The sequence below is a fragment of the Oryzias melastigma genome, linkage group LG5 (assembly GCF_002922805.2).
Source record: "Oryzias melastigma strain HK-1 linkage group LG5, ASM292280v2, whole genome shotgun sequence".
Lineage (NCBI taxonomy): Eukaryota > Metazoa > Chordata > Actinopteri > Beloniformes > Adrianichthyidae > Oryzias > Oryzias melastigma.
This window is the reverse complement of record NC_050516.1, coordinates 36,883,253-36,906,980: the sequence shown is the minus strand read 5'-3', so window position 1 is coordinate 36,906,980 and position 23,728 is coordinate 36,883,253. Positions and strand designations below refer to the sequence as shown.

Sequence of the window (23,728 nt, the reverse complement as noted above, 5' to 3'; positions counted from 1 at the left end):
GGGGAAGGGGTCTTGGTGTGGGGGTGACCGTTCACTCTTCCTGTTTTTATATTCCATCATTCACCACAGGTGTGCACAGGTGTCAGCTCACCTTTCCTCTAATAGCATGCCTGATGGAAGGATATGCTTAACATGTGTAAGTTTGTATGTATGTGCGTGTGTAGGTGTGTGCATGCTGACATGTTTGTGTGTGAAAAACCAACAGGTTTGTAACATTGAGTGTTTCTGTGGACAGGCCCCGCCCCTTTAGACTAACATTTACTCCAGATAGTAAAGATAACGAATCTCCAGCATCTTGTGGCTTTGTGATCTACCCCCCCACCCCCACCACTTCTTTAACTTCCTTAAGCCCCTCCCCTTTCTTATCCCTCATTTCGAACGTTCCACTCTCTTCTTTCCTTCTTTTTTTGTCTGATCCGACAAACACAATGCGTACAAACATAATGAACATAAACAAAGTTCAGGCTCAAACACAAAAGGGGTTTATTCAGATATACACCTCATGGGTCAAACGACTATAACCCCCCATTGTAACAGTGAAAGAGGCCCTCAGCTCTGATCTGTTTGCTCAGCTGCTGGACAGGAAAATAAATACAAAATAAGCATTACTTGAAAACCACTGAGGCACCATGTTGAAACAACACTTCCGAGCGGAGTGCCGTCTAATCCCTGCAGGAGCTGGAAGCATACCTGGGATCCCTTGCCAGGAGGTGTAGTTAAACAGGCGGTCTCATGAGCGGTAATTTCCCCTCCCCCACCCCGTGCTGGTGGACTATCACTGAGGGTCCGACAGTGTTGTTCCTAATTACCTATTTCTCTACTCCTGATCCTGCAGCTGGTATAATTAGTTACCTGGGGCTGCAATCCAATTTGAAGTGATGACAAGAAAGTGATCCATGAAAAAGTAATAAGTTAAATCCAATTTCAGCTGCCTCTAATTAAATGCACATGGAACTAATGAGTCAAACCCAACCATTTCACTGATAATGGTAATTAGCAGGGTGGGATTTGCTGTTCCACTTTAGGTGTGAAGTGCAATAGGTAAAATCGGCGTGGACTCTTTTAATTACAAGTGTCACTCTGTCAATGTAATTTACTGGCTTCTTGACCAGTCAAGTATGTTTAGCTGCCTCCCAGCATTCACAGCAGATGTTTGTGTCTCTCGTATGATTAAAAGACTTCCACAGGCATCTTCAGCCAGAGGCAGCAGTGGTGAGGGGGCTTGGGGCCGGGGAGTACCCGTGCTGCAGATACAAAACCAAAGAGCCATTTACTGCAGATCAAGGACTGCCAGCCTCGTTTGACTCACACTTTGCTCCTTTTAGTTGTTGATGCAGGGCTTTTTTTCTACATGTTTCCTATGTATTGTGCTTCATTATTTTTGGACTGAATGAGCTGTCAAGTGAGTCATATACCAAAATGATTAAAAGTTTCACTACACACGTCCTCACGTCTAACAAGAAGACGAGAAGCAGAAGACTGCGGAGATGAATGAACTCCTGCCTGCAGATCAGAGCTCGTTTCAAAGAATCCGTTTACAACAGCTCATAATTGCAGAATCGCAACTTTGAGCCTTCCTGGGTCAATAGGTAATCACCATCCGGTCTGTGTAACCAACTAACTAACTAACTAACTGGAAGTGTACAATAACAACAGCTACGCGACCGATTTTCAATCCAAACACCTGACGTCAGAGTACATGAGCAACAGAAAGTCTGAGTTCCCCCCACAATAGTGGGGAGGGGAAGGGGGCTATTTTTTCAATAGCTAAGTGACAGCTTAGCCAAGCTCTCTGTATACATTAATAAATTAGAATTTTAATTTAGTCTTTGTCTGCAGGAGATGGTCTAGTTCTCTGCTAAGTAGCAACAACTGTCCAGCTCTGGAATCTGGATCCCGGTCTCCTCCGTCGACCTCCGCAGCCTCGTCCCCGGCACACCAGAGGAAACAGTTTAGTTTGATCCTTTCAACGTATTTGAATCCTGACAAATATGCACACAACTGAAAGGTCATCATAGTCATATTTCATCCTCTGGAGCTATTCCGAAGACATACACACAACAAAGAGGCTTCTCCACAACCTGACATTAGACCTAGCTGCAACAATAGCTCATTAAAAAGAGCCCCCAATGGGAGAGTAGGGCTATCAAATAATACACATGCACATGCACACACACACAGAGGGAGCGCCTCTGTATTAATTAACAAATATGGCCTGAAGTCGTTTGCAGTTTCTCACAGACATAAACAACGGCTCCTTGTTTAAACAGGGGTTCACATCTCTGAGGCAGCAGACACAAAAACTGAAACACGTTTTACATCAGATATGGACCCTTGATGAATCATTTCTGGTTAGATTACTGTTGGACTGCTTCTTTAAAGGAGCCATACTATGACTTTCTGAAGTCTTTTGGAGTAAACCAGATCCATATAAATGATCATGTATTACCTCTGGCTCACTAAAGAATGAATCATTTATGAAATATGACTTGTTTTTTAACAACTCTTCCTACCCGGATATAACACATCCGGGTAGGATGGTCTCTGAGGCTCCGCCTTTGGCCCCTTGTGGGTGCCGCCCATTGATGATGTCATCCTAGAGCCGGGTTCGACAGACCGTCTGCATTTCACCCACGAAAATAAACTTTTTTGAGATATGGATGTATGTGTTGTGTATCTGCCTTAAGCCTAGAACACTTTCACTTTAAAAAGTGACACCATCACTTTTGGAGGGTAATTTATACAAGACATAATACACCCAATAAGAAGTATTTCTCATAAAAATAGGTCAAAATATAACAACATATGATGAATTAGAGTAGTCGTTTTTTCAAGTTCAACTTTGGTTTATGTAACAAAATGGAAAATATAAACACAGGAAGATCCTAAAAAAATTACTGAAAAATTTGGAATTTGAGAAGAAAAAGTTCATAAAGAAAAATAAAATGATGATACTGCAGACTTGGCCTTTTGTCCACCCATTTCTGGGACATGTCAGACTTTTCCCAGAGATCCATGACACTCAGAAAAACGCCAACATTGGGCCATCGCGACACTGGAGCACAGACAGCAGAGTCTGCACGGCAGAAATGTGTGAATGGATCAAAATACTGTTTTGGGGTTCTTTATGTTAAAAACTAGTTTTTTAACTATTGTATTTTTTATTTCATTATTATTACATTATTATTATTTTATTTATTTTTTATCATCTTATATTTGGTGTGTAGTCTTGGCACTGTACTTGCTATTGTTTATGATCCTGGTTCACCTATTGGACTACGAGTCTGGAATAAAGCCTGTCTGTCTGTCTGCCTGTCTGTCTGTCTGTCTGTCTGTCTGTCTGTCTATCTTTATGGTGAGGAATGAACGTTATAATATTCTTGAAAACTCAAAAAGTTGTTTTTTTTATGGTAAAGAACCTTTAAAACATTTTTATCTTTATTGAAGCTTTCATCTCAAATCCAGGAAGAATCACCTCAACAATCACTCCTCTAGTCACTTCTAGAGCATGTCTTTACTCTGGGTATGTCTGTGGACATGTATGTGCATACATGTGCAATTTACAGAGGCAGAAAAGTAAAGAAGAGAACATGGATTCATACTAACTACATACTTCAGGAAGAGGCGTAGGGGGGCTACGGTAAAAGTGATTGACAGTCACCCCAACTCTTATCAGCCAACACGCAAAGCTCATGTCTTCTTATCATTAGACAGCACATTTCACTTAATGCTACTAATTCACATGCCAGAGAGCAGATCCACAGTTGGGACTTTTACAGAGTTCATTTTGAATTATAAACTTAATAATTGTGCTGAAATGTTGATAGAGCACATCAACTCTTTTCTAAAGTTGGAGAGAGAGAATAAGATGTTTACAGCACCTGTAGGCGCTGCTCCTTGTCGATGGCTTTGGGGGATTTGTGGCCAGAGTTTGGTTGAGGCTGCGGTTGGTGTGACTGAGGCTGATGCTGAAGAAGAATTAGGCGAGCCGCTTGAAGGACCTTACAGAGAGAAACAGAAATCAAGTTGTTGTGAGGACTGTTTGAAGATAGGTGTGCCTCAAGTCTATTGAAAAGATCGCAACCAACTCAAAATGTCGCTAACCGTTAGGGTTTAACATCACATCAGGCCATCTAGAACTGACGTTCCACATAGTTCCTTCAGGAGCACAAACATGAGGTCAAAGCTGATGCTGAACAACCAGACCAGAATCAGGATTTGCTCTAAATCATCCAAAGGTTTCTGTAAGGTTGAAGTCAGGCTAGTCAAGTTCTCTCCAAGCGAATGCCTTCATTCAAGTTTTGTTCTTCACACCACTACATCATACGCTTTGGATTGCACTGTGTGCTTGGATGAAGCTGCTCAGTCACAGAAACCTCCATGAATCTCTCCTAACGCTGCTCTCCAGTGAATCTGAAACTGAAGTTTGGAGTCGTGTAACAATCGACTGCAGAAAGATGACGTGCCGCCTTATGAAAAACATTATCCAAAAATCTTCAGTCATCCTAAAGGAGGATATTTCCATAGATAAGTTACACTTGCAAATAATAATACAAATAATTGTAAAATACACTAATCTGTTCTTCTGATTGAAAAATAAAGAGAGTGTCAGTTTCAAATACCCATCCAAAGACATGGCCTTTCATTGCCGAAAGAAATCTGTTCCTCAGGCTCCTCCCCTTTTCCCTTACAATAGATAATCAAAGAAAGCTGCAGAGAAAAGGGCTGGAGAAAAACTCAAAAGCAGCCTGTGATACTGAGAAGAGCTAGTACTGTTCACACAGCAAACTGGCCAGCCTCACACCTTCACCAGTAAACCATCTGGGTCAACAACCGTCCTCATTCCCTCCATCAAACTCTGACAATCGCTTCAACAATTAAATATGTGCTTCAGCTCATCTGATGGAATGTATATCAGGAAGTTCTTTAGTTACACGCCAGCTTTAACAGGATACAAATACTCAGAAAAACTGAGTCGAAGTGTAAAGAAAATGAGCTTTCAACATAAACGGAAAGCCCTCTATTCTAGAGTTATTATTTAAATGTGGACAACAGTTCAAGTTAATACCAGCTTCATGATACTGTTACTGACTCACTGACACACAGCAGGCAGATGAAACGTGATGCATTCGTATGAACACACACTATAATCAGGAGTTTTCCCTTGAATGTCACCACAGTAAACTTTAAAGCAAAAACACAGTATTTCTGTTTGGCTCCCTCTCCAAAGCCTAAAATCATCATTCATTACAGCAGTCTGTTGCAATTCATTAAACTGTTTTGTATTGAGGTTTGTGACAAAAGGTGAATACTCCAGAGAAGAGTCTTTCTTAGGGTAGAAAAATGGTTTTACATCCGCTTCATAATTTTCATTTCAAACTTAGGATTCAAAAAATTTCTGTCTGGGTTTTAGGTGAAATATTACAAACAAATGAACTGTAGAAATCAGAAAAAAGTCTGAAAATAATCAGTCTCACTGAAACAAAACTCCTTAAATGACTAAATCTATAATCATGAATATGTGACCAAAAAACATTCAAAGCTCAAAACATTTTCATCAGTTTTTCTAAAGTTTTACAGATCCCTAAAACCAAACATTACTGTAGTAATCGAAAAAGGATGAATTCTTTAATAACTCTCTGATAAAAACTAAAATTCTTGAAGTCATATAAGCTATAATAAAAGTAAACTAAACAGTCATTTAACATCACAAGTTTAGAGTTACTGGAATATTCAGAAACAATGGCCATTCATAAGGAAACTGCAAGCTAAAAACATATTGTAATAAAATGTTTCACTACACCCAGGGCGTGGTATTCTGGCACATCAAAGAGTAAACAAAGTTCAGTTTTTTCTTCCTCCTAAATGATGACACATCCAGTCAAATGTGTGTGTGTTCAATGTTTGTGTGTCTGAGTTTACAGCCGAGAGAGTTGGAACAAAGAGAGTTGAGTCAACAGGAAATGATAGGAAGTTCAGACAGGTCTATGGATGAAAACATCTCAGAAAGTACAACAAAGTAAAACTCAAGTTTCTGCAAATACTACCAAACAGTGACACTGGAAGTCAACAAATGAATCACTTTGTCTCATTAAAATGTGGCCCGAGACTCATTTACACACCACGTTTAAGTGTTTTTGCAAACTGTTTTCTCCACTTTGTAGTGCAGTGTGAACTGGAAAAACGTACAAATGTAACACTGTACTACAAGCAGTAAAGAGGACACGGTGAGGAAACAGGTTTTGTTTGCACTGCGCTAAAGAAGTACAAAAACAATAAGAAAGTTCTTGACATTTCAATCTAAAAGCTGTGAGGAAAAAAAAATCACATTCAGGAGCTGCTAAAGCTAAAAATGATTAAAACATTTTGCAAAGGCAGCAAGAGATGGCGTGTTACTAAACATTTTAATATTATTAATATTAATAATGTCGTTACAGTGAGGTGACATACCAGAACTTACTGTGGAGATACAAATGTAAATTCAGCAAACAATAGTGCAACATTTTGCAAACACAAAACAGTTTCATGGAGCTACTTATGATCTGGGAAAGGTTCCATAAAGTCTTTTATGTCCAGAGTATGACAGCAAGAAAGGATTCTATTTTATTCTAACGTATAGATTGTATACTTATTAAAAGAACAAATGGGGCAGTAAACATATGAACTAAAAGACATAAAAACAGTGTTAGTCAATTTTCACTTGCTGCAACCAAGACTCCTCTTTGCTATGTGCCCATTCTATGCCACTCTGGAGTTAATCATGGTGAAAGGCAGCGGACTGATGTGGACATACTCCTGAACCACCAGCTCAGAACTGCTGGAGTTTACCCTCGTGGATGAGAAGGTCATCTACCTTCACCTTCAGGTGGGATGTTCTCTTACAGGAAGTGGAGGATGTTTCCAGATCTTACCGGCTGTTTCAGACGGAGCGTTTTGTCTGAATCCAGTTTTCCTGAGTGGAACCTCATAGCTCCCTCTAGAGGAGGCTCTGGTCCTAAGACCAGTGTGAGCTGTTTTCTTAAGAAAGTCAGACATGGGAGGCGGAGCAAGTCCATTTAAAACCTTGTGTATCAATCATCCATAGGTCCAAATAGATAGGTCTCTGACTGTGGTTTCAGCTTTCAGCAGTTTAGAGTACCTGGTCTTCATGGTGTCTCCTGGAGAGTTCTGGAAAGTGCCCCAATGCTCCATGTCCTCTTGGAGGTCTTCAGTGGCCAGGTAGGCAACAACAGCAGCACCTGGAGGGGTGTGATTGGTAGGAATGGCCTTCCTGATCTGAACCTGATGGGTGTTTTGTTGTTGGACGTCTGTCCTCGTCATAGTTTGTCTGTAGCGGGCATCATGTTTGAGGCCAAGGGTGTCCACCGATGTCACTACGACCAGGACACCCCAGGCAGGAGATTCAGGTAATCGTTGACCATTCATCTTAAGACACACAGGTAAAGAGATGGGCGGAGCTGTCCACTGAACACTACCTGGTGGTGACTTAGAGTCGCTGGTGGGGAAACAGGCGGAAAGACTTGGCACAACTAAACATACTGTGGGGGTCTGCTGGAAACGTCTTTACAAGTCTTTACCTGCAACACCTGGGAGAGCTTCAAACAGGTAAAGAGGGAGGGGACATTGAGTCCGAGTTGATCATGTTCTCCAACTCCATTGTCTCTGTGCTGTTCAGATCTGTGGTCGTAAGGTCTCTGGTGCCTGTCGCGGCAGCAGTCACTGAACCCAGAGGTGGACACTGGAAGTAAGGGATGCTGGCTTGTAGGACTCCAGAAGCAGCTGACAGGTACATGCAGACTAAACAAGCTCTAACCTGGGATGCTGTGGTCCTGGGAGGAGTTTGGTGAAGCCAGGGTCTAGGACTAGTGGTTGGCCTCAAAGAGATTCCGGGAAACCATCCGGCACCTCAGGAGGGATTTGAAGATTGACAGGACTGGGGAGATCGCCGATGTGTGAGGACAGCGCTTCATGTTGATGTCATTACAACAGGTTATGGTGCGTGGAGGGTTGGATTTGGAGAGTGAAATGTTGGAATTTAAACTTAGTAGCATGTGGTCTGAACATGGAAGGGGGTCAGTTTTGGAGGCAGACATGGTCCAGTACATCTCCTTTGGTGTGGGCGGAGAAACTGATGTGTGGACCGAAGCCAAAACTGTGAAGACAAGATGTGGAGTCCTTGGTTAGGATTTTTGGGTCTGTCCATGAAGATATTGTAGTTCTACAAGAGTACTGAGTTTGGAGTAAGTACAGAGAGGTGTGTCAGGAAAGCAGAGAGGTTTGTGATCAAGTCCTTATTTGGATTTGTTGGTTCATATATAGTGGCAACAATACTTCGTGTAGCTCTGGAAACTGACAGATAGACGCAATCTTCCAATTCTCATGGTAAATCACCTCAGAGTCATGTCCTGCGGTTGCTGCCACGTCTCTGTCAGACACATCAAATCCAACTGGCGGTCAGCGAGGAGATCTTGGACAAGATGTCCCTTGCTCAAAAGAGAGCGGATGATTAAAAGGCTGATGTTCACGGATGTGGAGGAGAGTTTGGTAGCAGTGTTGTTAGCTGACTGGGCTAGGCGGGCTAGGACGCTTTGATCTGAGAGTTCCACAATAGTTGGCGACTAGAATAACCTGATGGAGTTGGAGTTGTGGTGATGCAGGAGAGAGCTCTAGTGGATCTCTGATGGATGTCCGGGTGCTGGAGTAGATCTGACAGTGGTGGATCATATGGGGAGCAGTAGAGCTTAATGAGCTGGGCAGCAGAATACTGGAGCAGAGCTGTTGATAGATGCTGGATGGATGACAGGACAGTCCAGGTGAGTAAAAACCAGAGTTCATCCTCACTGTTGTCACTGGTAGCAGTCGTGGAACAGAGACAGGCTAGCTCACACCGGCAGGTCTGCTAAACGTGGCACATCGTGCACAGATTCAGTCATCAGACAACATTGATTATGGTGGAGAGAATGTAATGAATAATCCACTTAGTGACCACAAATGTTAAGTCAATATATGTAAAAAAATAACTTTGTAGAGTCCAGAGAGCAGCCAAGACGGCCAGTGGTCACTCGACCCAGAAGTGAGGTCATCAGCAGGAATGGGCAGTGCACAGAGTTTGGAAAAATCTGGACGGCGTGTCTGTATCTCATCTACTTTACAGCCTGGTGCCTATAGAAAAATGTGCATGAACATATTACCTCCAGACTCCCTACGTGCCCATACAGCCCGTGTCTACCCGTCAGGGATATGATACACACATGTATATATGTATGTATACATACATGCATACATACATGTATGAATGCATGTATACATACATACATACATACATATATGCATACATGTACACATACATGTATGTATGTATGTATGTATGTATGTATGTATGTATGTATGTATGTATGTATGTATGTATACGTGTATGTATGTGTGTGTGTATATATGTATGTATATATACATGTATGTATGTATGCATGCATCTATGAATGTATACATATATGTATGTATACATGTATACACACATGTATACATGTATACATGCATACATACATGTATACATATATGTATGTATACATGTATGTATGTATACATACACATATGTATACATACATACATGTATACATGTATGTATGTATACATACATATATGTATACATACATACATGTATACATATATACATGCATACATGTATGTATGCATGTATATATGTATGTATGTATGTATGTATACATATATGTATGTATACATACATGCATACATACATGTATGTTAGGGTTTTTTTGATCCATTAAAGAAAGTTCTTGAATCTCTACAGGTATGAAGCAGATCCTTCAAATTGCTGTGAGATGTAGGAGCATGTGTAACAGGATCCCTGCGGTCTGACTGAAGGAACAGACACACGTCTGTTAGAGTTTCCACTGGTGTGCGAATCTTCAACTTTACTGATTAGCCTGGCGTTAATAGTCAGGAGACAACTCTGCAACAACAAGGCTGATCGGTTGGCTCTGATGTGGTCCAGCTCAGGCCTCTGTGGAGCTCCAGTGCAAGCAGAAGAAATGTCAAGGTTATCCGCTTGACTTTCTGACTGACTACGATTCTCTACTCACCTGACATTTACAACTTTTTCCACAACTTATGAAAGACACATCCTTCTTTTCTGTAGCCTTTTAACTGAAGCCAGCTACTTCTGTCCGCTCATTTTTCTGGCTAGTGGAAGCAGGAGGAGAAAATGTAATAGTGTAGTAAATAAAAGAGGTACGGATAAGGCTTGACCATTACACTTCTGTCAGAGAGACAATGACACTTTTTTGGCTATAATAATTTGCAAACTGATATTTAAGACAGCCAAGCAATTTGACTGAAAGGTTTACAGATAAATAAGCTGATACATCCAACTTTGTTCTAAAAATATCTAGTAAAATACATATTTTTATTCTAGATATAACTACACAGTAAAACTTATTCTGATTTTATTAACAACAGAGTAACAGAAACTTCATCTGTCTCATTATAAAGTTAATTTTCAAAGTTTTAGACTAAAGATAGCCCACTCCAGGCCTTGAGGCATGTTCTCCAACATCCCCTGCTCTGGCATGTTCTAATTGGCTGGACACACCTGAAGAAGGTAATCAGTCATGAGTTGGGATTTGATACCTGGAAGTCATGCAGACACTGCGGCCCTCGAGGCCTGGAGTTGCCTATCCCTGTTTTAGACCAAATTTAAATGGTAGCACACATTTGCAAAAACTGACAAAAACGATAATACAGGGATCATAAAGTTGAGTAGTTATTTTGGCGGAAGAAGATGCCTGTCTTTCTTCCTCACGGCCTACTCTCTGGTTATGTCGTGTCTGAGTCCATCTGTACTTAAGAGCAGCCTTTGGTATTTGTGACGGCTCTGCTGTCATCCTGGATGCTGAGCAGAGGTCGGCCTTAGCGTTCGCTTCAGGACTCCTCAACGACATCGTGGTGTTGTGAGCACGAGCACAAAGAGTCAATGAGTGGAGCCGGGGACGGGAACCGCACTTCCCATCGAGTGATCTGTGAGTACGTCCCTCGTTACCACATCTACTCCAGAGGACAGCCGACTGCTGTGGAGATCTGTATGCTGACATGAATGCAGAGTCCGCCTTCCTTCTACCAGCTAGTCAGCGGCAGATAATGAACAGTAGTGTTTATAAAATCAAAGAGTTAAGTGGAAATGCTGTCAAATGGAGTGCTTTGCATAATGTATAACTGCTGCAAGCATGTCTATTTACTGAATGATATAACACATGTCTGACTGACATTCTCCATCATTAGGTTTGATTAATAACAGAAACTTCAGCTAAATGTTTTAACAAGAACTTTAAGGAGACTTGCTTCTAAATACACGGCGACAGCAGGAAGTATGAACGGTGTGTTGTTGTGAGCAGCGAGCATACAACTGAAAATGACTGAATTACAGGTGATGAAAACATGCTGACTAAGCTGACATTCATGGAACGAACTGGAAGTTCGTTTGTCTGAAATAAAGCCGAACATCGACTGGAGTGTGTTTGTGGGGGGGTGGTTAAACATATCAGAGCGTATCCTGTGTTGATCATGACGATTTGTTTGATTTGCATATTTCTCCTTTGTATTTATCTGCATTGCAAAGTGGGAAAAGTCTGATTCCCACTAAGTATATAATTAAAGCCATTTCCAAAAAGCCTCTCCACGTGGAGAACTGGCCCTGATGTTCACACCTTACACATTACGGGGCTCTGGCAACAACACTCCAGCCTGTGTTTGGATTGTCAAACTCATTTGTGTAGAATACATAAATAAATCAGTGTTTCATACCCACTTCAGACCATTAGAATCATTTCCTTAGCTGCACTTTTCAACTGAAACATTAATATTTATGACATCTCTAAACACTTCAAATGTCCTCATTTAAACAATAAGGCTGAGGGTTTAGTTATGGGAAGCAGAATCCAACCTCAACAGAAACCCAACATTGTGTTCTTAACCTACCTGAACAGGTACTGTATTAGTAAAGTTAGTCACTGAGGGAGAGCAGAGAGCAGCGATGAAGACGAGCAGTACCTGAGGACGAGGACGAAAGAAAAACTGATGGCTGCACCAGAGGTGCAGAGAAGACGCTAAACAAAGTCCAAATGATGGGGTTCAGGTAAAGAAGGGATGAGCCAGCAGACCCACCAGCTCAGCGGCCTTGTGGTAGAGTGTCCGCCCTGAGACTGGAGGGTCGTGAGTTCAAATCCCGTCTGAGTCAGACCAAAGACTCTAAAAATGGATCCAATGTCTCCCTCCTTAAGATAATGGATTGGAGGCTAAACCACCAAATGGTTCCAGAGCGCAGCTGTATCTGCAACTCACCGCTCCCCCACGGGTGGGGAGGGGTTGTCACTGCAGCGTGTGACAACTAATGGGACTTTAACCCATCGTTGATTCCAGCGATGTGACTGAGCTGTGCAGGTCAGGCAGCCTCTGCATGTATCTGTCTGGATCCCAGCAACAACAGCAGATAGCTAAAAACAGACGAGAAGATCAGAAACTCACCAAACACAGACTCCAGCAGCAGACCAAACACACGGGACAACATGAGCAGACACATGTAGATGAGAAGAATGGCAGAGTTAATCATGATCGCCTCAAAAACATGAAAACAAACGGGACACAAAGTGTTTGATCACACCAAGACGCTGTCCAGAGCTGCTTTGATAACTAAGCAGAATCTGAGTAAAGCCTTTTGTCCCGGCCATTATGAAAGGAATACTGCGCAGGTTACAGCTTTAGTGCGCTGTAAACTCATAAACACCCTCCCATCCGACAAGAGGAACTGTCAACTAAATATTGTTTCTCTCAGGAGTCGCTCTTCCACCTCAATTACGCTTTTCAACTTCACAAGCTCAGCATGATGAAGTGGCAGTAAAAATCATTCACATTAATACACCATTGTGCATCTGCTGCTAAAGGTAATTAAAGAAGTAAATGACTCATAAGAATAGACATATTAGCCACAAAATGAAAAGCAACTGGGCTGCCTGATGAAAGGATGTACCATTAAGATAGCACATTTTCATCCTGCAGTAATCAGCTCCAGCAGGCTGATGCTGATTTAGTCCAGTCCAGTGGAAAGTCTATCAGCACTCAGCCGTGTGTCACCGCGTCCATGTGTCCTTACCGGGAATGCAGCTTTTACTGATGGAATGGAAAGGCTGAAACACTCTGGACAAATGCTGTGGCTGTCATTTAGAGTAGACGAGCAAAACTACGTCTAACAAAAGGTTCACACTGGAGCACACTGGTGTACGTGCCACCAAGCGCCACCAAGCGCCATGGAGGCCCACTAAGCGCCAGGAAGCGCCACAAAAAGCAAAACAAAACGTCACAAAGCGCCGCGATGCAGGGCGGAGTGCGCGCAGCTATTCACACCAGACACGCATTTTCCTGCAGCGGTCAACAGACACATCTGCTAGAGCTTACTTCGTTTTTGCCATCAGTTAATAACCTAAAATATGACCCCATGTTTCTGCTATGAAGCAAGAACTGTTTTTTCCGGACTACAAGTCGTGTTTTTTTTTTTTTTTTTTTAATAGAACCAGGGGAGCAATTTGTGATTTTTTTTTAAAGATTAATAGGCTCAAATATTCATTATTTTCCTACTAACAACCGGTTGCCTTTTAGCTGTTGTTTCCCACTAACAGCCACTAGAGGGCGCCGTAGGTTTGTGTATCAGTATTTGCTGCTGACAGAAACCCAGAAGAAGTGGTGTTCAAAACAAACATAGCTGAGAATCTGATCATTCTCCTCATGGATGTTATGATGTTTTTCTTGTTATTATTTTTGTTTTTATTTTTCTCTCCTTGGATTAATGCAGGACAGCAAGCATCAAACTGGGTTACAAACAGTCAGAAGAGCAGCTAAAAACAGTCCTGCAGAAGGTAACCATCGCGGTTAGAAAAAGAGTGAAAAACCCAGACATGGAGAAATGATTATAGATGCTTTTGTAGAGCTCTTCAAAATAAATAACTTAACCTCTCAACATCATCGTATCTTCTGTACATTTTAAACCAGATATACAGTCAGAGCCTCCATCATGTAGCGATGAGGCTAAAAGATAGCTTCTCCACAGGCAATGGGAGCGTCGAGTTTATGAAACCGTCTTTGGACAAACATTCAGCATTAAGTTTGACTCACGTCAAAAGAGGCAGCGGATTTGATGCATGAATCATGTTCAATGCAACATTACGTCAGGGTTGAGGAATTTGTTCATGAATGTTGGACTTTTCTCTAAAAGTGCGGCTTATGCTCCAGAGTGACTTAAAGTCCAGTAAATACGGTAGTTAGTAGACCTACACTTCTTTAATTTATCTGTTGTTGACACACAGAGAGAAGTGTGTTTGTGTTGTGATTGTTTATTCTCTACAGTCTGTTTAGATACAAAAACATGATCACATTTGTCAATCATGGTGTTTTATTGTGAAAAATTGATTTTATTTTGAAAATAAACCAGATTTTCTCATGTATCTTGATGTTACTTCCTGCCAGAATTAACGCTGATGGCTCGCAGCTCGCACACAGAATAGGCCAGACGCTGAAACGATCCGCTGCACGCCGCCAGCCTTTCGTGGAGGACAGCGGCGCCCCGCGGCGTGTGAACCACACCAGAGGTCAACAAAAGCGCCGGATGGAAGCGGCCTCCGGATGGAAGCAGCCTCCGGATGGAAGCGGCCTCCGTTCCATGTCCAGTGTGAACCAGACGTAAGAAAACTAAGAATCTGAGAACAGAGCAGCAAATCTCCACCTCGAGTTGAGGATGAGCGCCGCCGAAAACGGCCATGAAACCCGCCGACAGGATAACTGAGAGCAGTGCCGACTGAGCTGCATCCTCAGATGAGCTGCTTTAAAAACATCAGGTCCTCCTGATTGCATCTCTGTCGGAAGTGTTGCATCACTTTGTAGCGAGGCAGTGTTGTGTTTGGGAATGTGGGCTTCCACAGATCCAGCATAAGACCTGAATAGAGAGAAGACATTTTATCATGTGTGAATAGCATTGTTTAGAATGGGAAGATCCATCTGTCTTGGTCTCATGGACGGAGAACTCAACAGTATTGATAGGTTCGAGACTTCTGGGATATTACCACTTAAACCCCTAAATCTTTCCATTGAGTTGTGTTGAATTTAGATGGTTATAGTCTGCGCTCAACCTTAGGAACGTGTCAGAAAAGGAAGCATTGATCAGGAAACGGTTTGAACCCAGAGAGTGACACTATGAGCTGATGGCTCGTGTCATCAGCTCATCGTCTCTGACGCTGCAGGGCGTGGAGATGACGTCTGCAGAGATGCTGAGTAAATCCACACAACAGTCATGCTACCCAAAGCAAAGCTGCTTCATCCATCCATGGACTGGAAATGACATCTGAAAAAAACACATTTACTCCTCTGATTATTTAACTAAATGATTTAGCTGAAACAGATTCCATGCAGTGAAACAGTCTGAGTTCAAACGTTCCCACACATGCAGAAGACTTCCAGAATAAAGGGAGAATGAATGAACACAAGAACAGAGAAACCAGCCAGAAAAGACAGGAAACATGAGCTAACTAATAAAGACGACACACAAAACACAAGTTTTTATCAAGAACAACAAAGCAATGTTAGGACAGACATTTGCTTTAGGTTGACATAAATCACAAACGTGTTTATAAACAAACAAAATGCCTGTCTTATTTCTAAGCAGTTATCATTTTTCTCTTTCAAATTCCTGAATTCCTACATTCATGAGTGTTATTTTTTCCCATAATTGTTGGTGTTTCACTCAGAGGCCTAACACGTCATGAGCTGCTGAGCTAAAGTTCACAGAGTGTTGAATGAGAGTTCCTCTGAAGCAGAAGCTTTTCTATAAATCACACACGGTCCAATTGAGTATGGATTGAGTTGCAGGGAGCAGACAGCTCTCTGGGAATAGCAGTGTCTCTGCTGAAGTCATTCCAGAACAGGTAATGTGATCAGACGCTGCCAGGAGTGAAGGAAGTCAAGAAAAAAGCAGAAAGGGGAAAAATATGATTGTCCTGGTCATAAAGACAAGTTATTTCCAGCCGCGTCCAGACACATCACTTTTCACAGTCGGATGTAATGCATTACAATGCCACAGTCCGTAGAAGTGACATATGGAGGCCTTCACTTCCTGATTGTTTTCTTTTGTCTGCTCATTCCACCACTTCTTTACATTCTTATTGCTTCAAAGGAAGAAAAGAAACATTTCTGAACATCTGAATGTGATGATCAATTGTTTTAGTGTAGACATTTAGAGGAACCTTCCACTCAGTGGGAATCACAACAATAAAAGCAGCAAAATCAATATGTCAGATAAACTGAACTGTATTATTCAATTTAAAAAATGACTTAACATCGTTCAGTATACCTTCCATCTGTGTGTCACTAATGAAATAAAAAACGGCATGTAATCCAGGACTCACTGAAGGAGAAAAAAAACCTCAAAATGTTTGTTTTGACAACATATTCTTACTCCCAACTCGTCACATACTGACGTTGGGTTAAGGACCTTTCACATCACTTTTGTCGTTTTGGGTGTCTCAAACTCCTTGTTTTTGTTCCCAATGAATTACTGGTCCCCAACCTCCGGGCAGGAACCAGAACCGGTCCAGTCCCTCGACACATAGCGCACTGGTATCCAAAGCTGGTACCCTAACCCGAGCGGTACCGGTCCCGAACTGGTACCAGACGCAGGACATGTGTGGAGGTGTCATGATCCATGCTTCAGTTTTGTCATGTTCTGTTTTCCCTGTCAGTCTCACCATGTTCTGGTCAAATCACCCACAGCCGTCTTCATTTAGTCAATCACCCTCAGCGTATGTAAGTGTCTGGTTTTCAGTTCTCATTGTCAGGTCATCTGTTCTGTTATGTCACGTCACTTTTCCCCTGGTTTTGTCATGTTTTGAGTTTTTAAGTGAATCTTTAAGTTTCTGCCACCATGTCCCGTCTCCTGCGTTTGGGTCCTCCACCACCATCCCTGACAGGAGGAGAGTTTGGCAGCAGGACGCTCTGATCTGCAGGATAAAGATGGTCTGCGACCAGAGGAATGACCCGATGGAGCTTTGATTCAAACTTTGATTTGAAATGGTTTATTTCAAGCAATCATATAAATGTCCGGGTGCTGGAGTAGAGCTGGCAGTGGATCATATGGGAGCAGTAGAGCTTAGCGAGCTGGGCAGCAGAATCCATTCCTGAACTCTTCCATGGATCTAGTCAATCTAGAGTTCTTTTATGAAGTAGAATGATGAACCCTGACCTTACTGAGTCTATTTGATCTTCCAGCTGTTTGACCACCTGAATGAGTTGTTTTGCTCCTGGAATCATTCGGATAAATGCAGAGAATGTGAGGTGAGGAGTAGCCCTAACAACAGGCTGAGCAGGAACCAAGGGCATGTGGGCTATAGATGTGTTGCTGCGCGCGGATGACAGACTGCTGTTCAACTCCATTAGCTGCTATGTGAGAGCGGCGCATCGAGAAGCACACGACCTGTGAAGAATCTTAGATCTCATTCTATCTTGGAATAGAGGCTGCCGCATTAATTCTAGGAAACTGTTATCTCTCAAGCAAATCAAATTACTCTCATTAAGTGCAAGACGAAAACTGCCTCTGTAATAAGTATGTATAAAAATGCATTTATTACCAATAATCAGCTCTTTAATATGAGCAAGCTTACAATGACTTTATTTTTTGCTGATTAGGTTTAAAATCTGGGAAACAAGCAAGGGCACCTGTTCACGGACACTTACACAAGAACCTCCAACACACAAACACACAGACCATGGAGTTTATGAGAGCAGGTGATACAGTGATGAAGGGGGAGGTGGAAGGATCCAGTGCTGGGGGGCCTTGGAGAGGACATGCCTCAGCTGGTCATAAAAACACACGACTCTCTCGGAGGCAGCAGCAGCATGGCTCCAGTGGGTTCACTTGGAGGTGAATCACTATCACATTTGCATGCAAACTAGAGGGTGTCATCACCTAGACAGTCCATTTGGCACACTGTCTCTGACCACCACATATTTGTGATCATCTGTGAAGCCAATGACCTGGGGAGGGAATCGTGGATAACTGGAACGATCCTGGTTTGATCAGATCGATGTGACTTTTTATTTTGTGTATAGCTCCATGTACGTCCATGTTGTTCATAGAACTGCTGACATGAACTAAAGAAAACCCAAACTCCGCAGCAGCAGTTTGCTGTAAAGATGTAAGAGGGAAAATAATCTGTCAAGTAGACATGTGTGGTTGTAAGAAATTAGGGAGAAGAATTAAAAAGTCTATCCGACAGCTCAAACCTACTGACAACCTGCAGGAAAACCGTCACTTCTGCCATTGCCAAGCCGGTTATACACACCAAAGAGGAAGCTACTGATCATGTTCAGACCTTTGATTATTGTGTTGTCTGATCAATGCTAAGACACTGGAATTCAGTAAAGGAAGGAATGAAGGATGGAATATTGTTTGGTCAAATACTGGAGGAATGAATGGAAGAAAATCCTCGTGCAAAAGAACGATTTCTGCAATGCTTTCAGTGAGCAACAGTTCGTTCATTTTTGGGACTTTCAGTGCATTTATAAGCCAAACTATTCTGGGGGGCCTAAAGTATTTTGCCATTCAAGCATTCATTAAATAATATATATATATATATTATACTGGGAATCGATTAAAAATAGTTAACTAATTAATCGCGATAATCACAATTTTTTGTTACATTATTTGGTGACCCTTTATCTGCAAATAATCAGAACATGAAATCACACAAAACACATTTACATTTATTTCTAATTAGTGCTTTAAATCATTAAAACAATGTATTCAGATTAATCAAAGATCTGTTATGATTAATCCTGAATTATCACCATGTTTTCCTTCATAATTTTATATGACAATATGCGGCTTTTGAACAAAAACAGCCCAGAAAATGTTTGTCAGTTTCATTTTGAATACGATTTATCATTAACTCAGAAATGTAAGTTGTGTTCAAAACACATCAACAGTGAGATGAGCAGAACTCTAAAGACTTTATGTCTTTTTTACTCCAAGAAAGTCGTGTTGTCAACGCGCCGGACCGCGGATCAAATAGATTTTTGTGAAAAAACGATATAAACCAAAAAATAACCAGAATAAAGTCCTAAAACATATTAAATATCCAGTTCTGTTGTAAATAACCATAGTATAAGCTCTATAATGCCTGACGGTGTTTTAACGCGCTCAATGAAACCTGAACTGTAGGTAAAGCGAAGGACTTCTGCTCTGAGAGGGGATTCATCTGATTTAATAAATATTAATGCGTTAATTCATTTTCTGATTCATCGCATGCGTTAACTTCCAAAGCCCTAATATATATACATATATAATTTGATATTCCCCCAACATATATGCATGAAGGGCTGCACAGCTGAAGCAACACTCAGCTTTTCTTCGTCCTTCTCTGTTTCTACCTTTTTTAATTCAGAGCAAAACAATTAAACAACAGCATATAGGGAGAAATCATTTCTGGTTATAGAATCAATTAAGGTTGAGGGTCAGTGGGTCATTCATTTACTGGTTCAGCATAATTACCTGTTGTCTTCTCCTCATTTACATCTTTATTCATTTGGGACTCTGATGTCCCAGCAAACCAAAATGAACACTTTTTTTTCTTTGTAATTTTTCAAATTAAACGTTAACTCCTGAGAGAAAACCTCTTTAGACCACATCTCAGCGAAGCGCGTCTCCTCGAAAAACAAATTTCCTTGAAGCAAAGAGAGACATGTCAGTCTACAATAGAATAGACTCTCACAGGTCTGACGTTAGCACAACAAAACGTCGACTTTTATCACTAAATTTATCACTAAATTCTGAGTCAGATTAAGACTATAAATAAATAAGATTATAATTTCCCATCTAGACGACAGGTTTCAACAGCTGCACAGACCCATGCTTCCCTTGGTGTGGGTGTCCTACAAACTGGAAGACTCTGATTTATTGAGGACGAGGAGTGGAGATACTTCCTCTGTAGTCAAAGCTGTGAAAACAGTTGTAAACACAAAACAAACATGTTTTTCTTTTATTACAAGAATATCTTTCCAGGTTCATCATGTCTCATAATGAAAGTTAGTTTTAGTGGACCTCTTTGTAAATCACTTCTTCAGAAAAAGAACATTTTGGTTTACTGGATTAGAGTTTTCTCTCTTGCTCAACATTTGGTCAAAACGCCAGACTGACTGACTTTGTGATCATCAATATAATTTCCAGAGTCGATTCTATTTTGATTTTTTTAAATTCTTTTGATCCTCCCAATTCAATTTTGAGTTTACACATTTAGACACATTTGTTTAGAAATACATTATAATCTACTATATGTTTGAATCTATTGATATTAATCTGATCCAGATCCTGTAAATGTATCAGAGAAATAATGATTGTTAATATCATCCAGAGTTACAGTGATTCTCTAAAGGAGAAGTTCTAACTAAAATGTTCAGATCATTAACATTGGAAACATTGTTCTGCTTCTCCTGGAGGACGATTCAGTTTGGACACTAGGTGGCGATCATCTATAGCATTACACCTTATTCCAGAAGAAGAAAGTATGAACAAAAATCTGTGTTTTAGACCATAAATAGTTACTTTAAAAATATTTCATTAAGAGAGTTTAGAACATTCAAGTCTGTGAGTTTATAAAGATGTTCATTTAGTCAGAATGTAAGTTTAGGTCGACCAACCGTTAGCATTAGCCGTCCTATGGGAAATCCTATTATACGTTAGCATCAAGCTAGCAGACTTTAGCTTTATGTGCTAAATTGATCTCTATTTTTATGGGTTGATTATTGATCTATTAAGTTTTTAGATCGTTTCAGATCAATTAATGGATTTTATTTCATCTATTTGTGACTCTAACTGGGACGGTTGAAACAGGTTACACATGTCAACCCTTTTAATGTCTTTCCCTCCTCTGCAATTTCTTTTTTCTCTCTTTTCTGAGCGTTTCCACTTGTGACAAGTCAGCAGAAAAGCAGAAGCTGTGGCTTCCCACACCACACCTGCCAGGAAGTGATCCTTTTCTCTGCAGCCGCGGAGGTAGCCAGACCTGCCAAGACTTGCTAACAGTGAGGGAGTGTGAGGCCCATGCAGCAGTCGGCAGTGATCTGCAGTCAAAGCAGGGTTTCTGTGAAAGGAGATACTGCTCTTCAGAAACAGGAATCAGGCGGCACTTCATTGTGTTCTTGGTTTAGAGTGAAGCCATAAAGATGAGTGGAGCCTTTGAGGGGATCAGCAGAACAAACTGTGATAATTGACCGAGATGCTGCTACCACCAAATCCCCTGTTCCCTCACCTCCGGGTCCCAGCGCTCCCCTTTTCCAATTGAACACGGGACCTTCCCAGATTTCACTCACCGCAGGGCTGAGGCATATCTTTGACATTTTACATTAAGAGGCAAGACTTCTGCTGATTAAAAAAGTCTCTCTGTGTCTTTCTCTCCAGCTGTATGGCCGAGGGAAAATGTGAGAGGAGAGTGCATTTCCTTTTTTCCTTTGGCGCTTTTCTCTTCAAAATGGCCACAAATAACTTGCAGGCTCCCATGCTTATCTGGGATTCATTCAAGTAGATAAGGACGCCATTTATTGTTTTCATTGAGCTAGAGTGCCAAGACAGAGAGCACCAAATTACTGTAAGATTGAGATAAACACACCACAAACGGCCAATTCCATCCATCTTTGATGCTGGTGGGGTTCTGAGGACGGAAAAATATCACAAGATGATACTGTGAACAAGGAATCTGGGAATGGGAGCGCCTCATCGAAAGGACAGAAAGACTAAATAAGAATCACCAAAAACAGTCGGGGAGAAAGAGACTGGGACAGGTGGACTTTGTCTGGTCCTTTCAGAGCTGTGATAAACACAACAACCACACTTTAGACCATGGGTGCACAAAGGGGGCCCCAAATTTTATCTCCTGGCCCGCCAAGTCGTGGCTGCGGAAGCTGCAGAGTGTTTAGTTGAACCCCTTACCTGTTTCCCATTGGTTCTCTAAGGCAGGAGCGTCAAAGTCAATCGCACTGGAGGCCTAAATCTAAAACACTCCTGAGGTCGCGGGCCGAACAGGAGAAACATTTATTGAACACTCTAAAACCACATTTTTACAACTTTACAGACGTAACTTTTTATTATCATGAACCAGATTTATAGCATTACCTGTGATAATGCTAGTGTGAATGCTGTAAACTGAATTATGTCGCTGAAGATGCTGAAGACACTGAAATAGATGGCTAAAAACACTAAAGCTGATAGCCAGCTAGAATATTTGCTGAATGCCAAATTAGCCTAAAAAACTAGAAAAAAAAACTTAGACTAGCCAAAACAGCTAGCATGTAAATATTAGCTCAACTCCAACAAAGACTGAAAAAACTTTGACAAAAACCCTAAACAGCTAGCATGTAGCTGAAATATTTGCTAAAATGAAAAACACTCTAAAAAATCTTAGTAAATGCCAAAATAGTCCAAAAAGTCACTGGATGTCAATTTTTTTAAAACTGTAACTTTTTAACATAATTCTGAATAATAAAAAGGCAGGAATATTATTCCAGAATAAATCAACTTAAACCTTAAATAACTTTCAATATTTTACTCTCCATAAAAATATATTTTGTCAAAATTATACAAGTTAGAAATGAGATCAAGATAACATCGGGTCATTAATAACAATAAAATAAAATGATCTGGAGGGCCGGATCCGGCCCCCGGGCCTTGACTTTGACACGTGTGCTACACGGCGTTCCAAAACTCTACAGCTGTAATATACTTTCATCCTCCGGGCGGCGCTGTTAGCACTTTCTTTGCCTGCAGTTACGGATGAAACAACCCCCGAGCGAGTCAACTGGGGACTTTTGTGTTAGAAATTCCCATGATCCTTCATGGTCACTTCTGATGCTTTTTTCAGCTCGCTAAGACGGAGCGACAACGACAAACGGATAAAGTCAAAGAGCCGCTCCACGTCTCATCTGGATCCCAGTTTGATGTTTTATGGGAAGGAAGTTTGTTTTAGTTTGTTGTTTTTCTATTCAGACGTCCAGTGAGGCTGTTAAAGGTTTAAAGATAAATGTGACTTTTTATTTTTACTAATGTGTGTTACCTTAAAGGACTAGTAATGGGGTTGTGGGTCATTTTCGGTGTTAACTGTGTTTCGCCTTATATTTACCATTTCCAAATGTTTTGGCGTATTTTGAGCAAGAAATATTGAAATAAAACTGCATTTGACGGGCGGCCGTGGTGCAGTGGTAGGGCGGTCGACTCCTGATCAGAAGTGAGCTGGTTCGACTCCGCCTTGCCCGCCCATGTGTTGAAGTGTCCTTGGGCAAGACACTGAACCCCGAATTGCCTCTGGTGGGAGGTTGGAGCCAGTGTTCGGCAGCGGAGCCACCACCAGTGTGTGAATGTGTGCGTGAATGGGTGAATGGGTCTGTGACTGTGAAGCGCTTTGGGCTCTCGAAGGAGGGTAGAAAGCGCTATACAAGTATACGCCATTTACCATTTACCATTTGTGAGGCCAAATTTGGCAAACCTGTCTCTTCCGGGTGAAAAGCTCCGTTTTGGTCACGTGGTCGTGTGACGTCAGAGGAGTCAACATAGCAAGATGGCTTCTCCTTTGCGTGTCGGAGCTAGCGATAGCAGCGATATTTCCAGGTCCACAATTCTGTCTTCAGACTC

General features: G+C 41.5%; 1 protein-coding gene across 14 annotated transcripts in view; it reads right to left on the bottom strand.

Moving 5' to 3' along the window:
• foxp1b (forkhead box P1b) overlaps positions 1-23,728 on the bottom strand; it is a 179,803-nt gene that overhangs the window by 61,683 nt on the left and 94,392 nt on the right. For 12 of the 14 annotated variants that reach the window (XR_004947971.1, XM_036212113.1, XM_036212109.1 and 9 more), the window contains one exon: positions 3,882-4,001. The exons of 1 other annotated variant lie outside the window; for it this stretch is intronic. Coding sequence is in view for 11 of the 13 variants with exons in the window: in XM_036212113.1 (XP_036068006.1) it covers positions 3,882-4,001 (120 nt within the window). In the remaining 2 variants the exon portion in view is untranslated. Of the gene's footprint in view, positions 1-3,881; positions 4,002-12,537; positions 12,849-23,728 lie in introns of those variants that run through there. One more of the 14 variants, XM_036212115.1, reaches the window with a different exon arrangement.